Here is a 5,312-nt window from a genome sequence, read left to right on the forward strand (position 1 = left end):
AAAAAAAAAAAAAAAAAAAAAGGACAAGTGTTAAATTACAGTTATATAATTTGCTCTTATATATATATATATTTGATAAGTACACAAAAGGAACAAAAAAACACAAAGGGTTAGAATTAGGCCTAACCAAATGGAAACATACACAAACGTTACAACAATGTTAACGATTTTTTTAAATGATAAAGATATTATTATTATATTAATTTATATTTTTACATGTATATGTAAATTACTGTGTATTAATGTTGAAACGTTTAAGAAAATATGAAAAAAGATACAAACACACACATATATATATATATATATATATCTTTATTTATATTTATTTTTTATTTTTTCTTTGTCACGCTTTTTTTATGAGCGTAGGTAAACCATGGTTTTTTATAATTGTGTGCACGCATAAAAATCTATTTAAGAAATGTGAAATTAAAAAAAAAAATTAAGGAAAATTATTGCATGTTCAGGAAATTAACAACGTTTTTGTAGAATTTCCTGATCAAGCAAGGTAAAAAATTTTAAATATTAAAAAAATATTTAAGCTACACAAAATAATATATATATATATAAATATATAATTACATAATAAAATAAAAATTGTATAGCCATATTAAAGACCTATAGATCCATTAGAGGAATAAATAAAATATATATATATACATATATTTATTTTTAATTTCATGTTAAACATTTTCTATATTTCCTTTTAAACATGAATTAAAATAACATTCATCAAATTAGTTTTGTCTATTCTTTGAACAAGAAAAAGAAATTATGATTTATGTTTATTTTTTTATTAATGCAAGCATAATAATTACAGCAGGTAGAATTATATAAAAAATAAAAGAGAATCTTTTTGTTTTTTTTTTCTTTTTTTTTTTTTGTTGCTTCTTTATTTTTAAGTAATATTATTACACTTTATGTTATTTTAACAAAGTGTTTATAGAGTGATAAAAAAAAAAAAATACTGGTTATATATTTATAATGCTTGTTTTGTGCAGTAGGTGAATAAGCATATGTAATATATATGTATATAAATTTTTAATTTAATCAACATATATTATCTTCTTTATTTTATTCAATTTTTTTTAATTGCATTAAAATAGTTGTAATTTATTCAAAAAAAAAAAAAAAAAAAAAGAAAGAAAGAAAGAAATATAACATAAAATAAAATAATAATAATAAATTGAACATGTATAATATATATATCAAATGATAAATTAAAAATTTTAAAATATGATATCATCATCCTTTTGGGTACAGGCGTAATTATCTTGTCTCTTTGAAGCATTATAATCTGGTTACAAAAAAAAATATATAAATAAATAAAAGAAAATATTTATTATATTCAACTGTTATATATATATATATATATATATTTATATATACATATAAATGTAAACACGTTTTATTTTCCTACCACCATCTGCTTCAGTGTCAATATTTGAGTCCTTTAATTTGTCAGATTTCTTTTCCTTTATTTTTTTTAACCTAAAAGGTGAATGTGACAAATAATAAAAATAAAGTTTAAATTCCAAAAAAGAAAAAAAAAAAAAAAACAATACATACATATATATATATATATATATATATATATTTACATATTAATATTACGCGTTTATATTATAATATCATTGTTGTATTTACCTGTAGAATTCTTCTCTTTCTATTTCGTCTAATTCTTTTATAATATAATTTATACCTCCATCTAGCCTTGGGAGCACAATCTATATTAATAAAAAATAATAATAAGAAGAAAAATTTTATTTTATATATTTATATTAATGTAATTAATTATAAAAAAACTACAAATATTATTGTTCATATGTTTATTATATTTTATATTATTAAATTTTTTTTTTTTGGCCTTACATTATTTAGTGCGTTAACTCTCCTATTAGTCATTTTAATTTCTTCATCGAGTGAAAAAAAAGCTACCTATAATAAAAAAAAAAAAAAAAAAAAAAATTATAAGAAATAATAACATGAAATATATTATATTTTATTATATTATATGATATTATTTTTTTTATCCGTGTGAATTACCTGCATAGATGCCAATTTGACTAACATATTTAAACACTGTAAATAATTTTCCCTGGTATTATTAATAACTTGACCTCCTGATGCAACACCTAAATTTCCTAACACATCTACAGTTGGATCAATATTAACTTGAAATATGGGCAATTTAACACCTGCCACATTATTAGTAGATAAGGATAATGTTACAACAGGTCTTTTTATAGCTTCAATAATTTGTCCTTTAAAATCTCCAGCTGCCCAAACTGATTTAGCTAGAGAAAAAGATGCATTCCTCATTTCCTCACCCACTTTTGTTTTTGTCTAACAATAAAAATAAATAAATATATAAATATATAAATATATTCACACATACACACACAAAAAAGAAAAATATATATATATATATATATATATATATATACACATATATTATATATCTCTCTTATCATACCTTTACTATATCTTTTAACACATCTCTAAAATGAATAAACAAAGCGTCACTTTTTTTTTTTAAGAGGGAATATCCCTGGAAGGCGCTTTTTTTTTTCTGCTTCATAAGTTGTAGCGTTCTACAAAATAAATAAATAAATATATATATATATAAATAATATAAAATAAAATATGCCATCACACAGATATATATTTATATATATATTTGAGCTTATTCTTTTCGTTTTACATTCTGGATGGTACTGGTGTAGATTCGTCTAAGGCCCCCATTATTTAAAAAAAAATAAAATAAATTCAAATAAAATAATTTATGAATTAAAATAATAATATCATGGATATATTTTTATTTTCCACACTATTCATAGAAAAAAAATAAAAATAAAAAAATAAAGTAAAATTAAAATAATAAAAGGTTGAAAAATTAAAGATATAATCACAAAATTGTAAAATATTATATATCCATATGTATATGTTTAGATTTATTTATATGTTTATTACAATAATCTTAAAAAAAATGACATTAAAAAAAAAAAAAAAGGACGTATTTCATAGTAGCAATTATTAATGATGACTATAACATATTACATATTAATGTTATTAAATACAAACATATGAATATACATGAGATGAAAAAATTAATTTTACATGTTACAAAAAAATAAATAAATAAATAAATAAATAAATAAATATTTATAAAATACAAACGGTTTTGATGAAATATGTTTATCTATCAAACATATATATTATATGAAGTGTATATTTTTATTAAATACCAAAAAATTGAATTATTTTTTTTTCCATGACAAAAAAAAAAAATATAAATATAAATAAATAAATAAATATATATATATATATATATAGCGAAATTTTTCTTATCTTATATATTTATTTAATGTGTAAAATGTATAAGGCTTTATTCCCACACATTAAAATGATAAGAAGAAAAACCAACGTTTAAATAAAAAAAAAAAATGTATACATTTTAATATATAAAATAAAAGAGTTTCTTTTAAAACGACTTCTAATGATATAAAGCAATATATTAATATATATATATATATATATGTTTATAATATGAATTATGTGTTATATATTTAAATATATATTATATATATATATGTGTATATGAATGTAAATATTTATGCATACATATTATATATATATATTATATAATTATTTTTATCTTTTCATTTTATCATCTCATTTTTTCCATTTATTCCATATTTCAACTATTAAGTATATAATGTATAAATTTATAAAATTTAATTGTGATTTGTTAATTCTTTTTTTTTTTTTTTTTTCTTTCTATCTTTCTTTTTGTTTTTATATAAATTGTAAATATATAAAAATAAAACAAAATTATATCATTTTATTCTTATCAATTATTTTGCAAACTCTTCTTAAGTTGTGGAATTATATATAAAAAAATATATATATATATAATATATTTTTATTACTTTTTTGAAATGAAAAAAATGAAAATAAATAAGAAGGAATATAATAAACAATATATATAATATGCTATATATTTATCTATATATTATATATATAATATTTTTTTTTTGGGGGATTCCCTACTAACATGGGCAAAAAAAAAAAAAAAAAATTAATAGATTAAAAAATATATATATGTATAGTAATATTTACATATATTATATATATATAGATATATATATAATATTATATATATATATATATATTATACATACAAGATTTTTATAAATTATATTAATGTAATATATTTTTAAACCTAAGATGATAGAACAATGTTGTAAGTTTTAAAAAGAATTTAAAAAAAGAAAAAATATATTTTTTTTTTTATATATGTAAATATTAAAAAATATTGACGTTATATATATATATATATATATATATATATATATAGGCTTCTACTATGTATATAAAATAAGGTTATATATGTATTTATTTTATCTTCTGATGGTTTAGATATTTATTGTTGATAAAAAAAAAAAAAAAAAATTAATACTATACAAAGGTTCATATATAAATATGTGTTATATATTCTTTAATAGTTATAAAAGATATGAAATAAATTTTTATTTAATTGTTCTATAACGAGAAGGGTTGACATTACATTTCCTTTTCATTTGTAGTAATAAATAAATTAATAAAAAAAAAATATATATATATATTATATTTTATAAGTGTTTATCATTTAAATATAGCATTATATCTGAACAAATTGTATACTCATATATATATTTTTATTTTTTAAAATATTTAATTGATTACGTTTATTTAAGAAAAAGTCTAAAAAGGTTTGCACGTTTGCATAAAATAATTTTATATATATATATAAATATATATGTATAAGTATAGAACAATATATATATATATTTTTTTAAATAATAATAAAAAAAATTAATACATGAGAAAAGAATGGGATATATATATTACATATATATATAATATATATATAAATTTTTTTTTATGATAATTAAAAAAAAAAAAAAAAAAAAAAAAAAAAATAAATAAATAAATATATAATATAAAATAAGAACATATGTATGTCTATATATACATTTATGCTTTCTTTGTCTGCTACATAACAAAAGGAAAATACACAAGTATATATATACATACATATATTTATATATATATATATATTTATATATATATATTTACATATATATATTTATATATATACTTGTTTATTTATTTATTTATGTGGGCACAATTGTAATATATATACAACAAATATTCCATTTTTTTTTTATTTTATTTTATTTATTTTTTGGCTTTATTTTTTTTGTCTGGTTTGTTTTGTTTTGTTTGTTGATCGTTTTTTTTAGTGTTTGTTTTTAATTTTGTTTGTTCAT

General features: G+C 16.9%; 1 protein-coding gene across 1 annotated transcript; it reads right to left on the reverse strand.

Annotated features, from left to right (window-relative positions):
- Positions 1 to 1,226: 1,226 nt before the first annotated feature.
- On the reverse strand, positions 1,227 to 2,742 carry PGSY75_1341900 (putative vacuolar ATP synthase subunit d; the record flags this gene model as incomplete). Its single annotated transcript, XM_018787453.1, has 7 exons — positions 1,227 to 1,294; positions 1,418 to 1,488; positions 1,645 to 1,724; positions 1,870 to 1,935; positions 2,044 to 2,343; positions 2,474 to 2,591; positions 2,702 to 2,742. The coding sequence occupies 7 exons, from the start codon at positions 2,740 to 2,742 to the stop codon at positions 1,227 to 1,229; spliced, it is 744 nt and encodes a 247-aa protein (XP_018640195.1).
- Positions 2,743 to 5,312: the final 2,570 nt, after the last annotated feature.

The sequence above is a fragment of the Plasmodium gaboni genome, chromosome 13 (genome assembly GCF_001602025.1).
Source record: "Plasmodium gaboni strain SY75 chromosome 13, whole genome shotgun sequence".
In the NCBI taxonomy this organism is placed as follows: Eukaryota; Apicomplexa; class Aconoidasida; order Haemosporida; family Plasmodiidae; genus Plasmodium; species Plasmodium gaboni.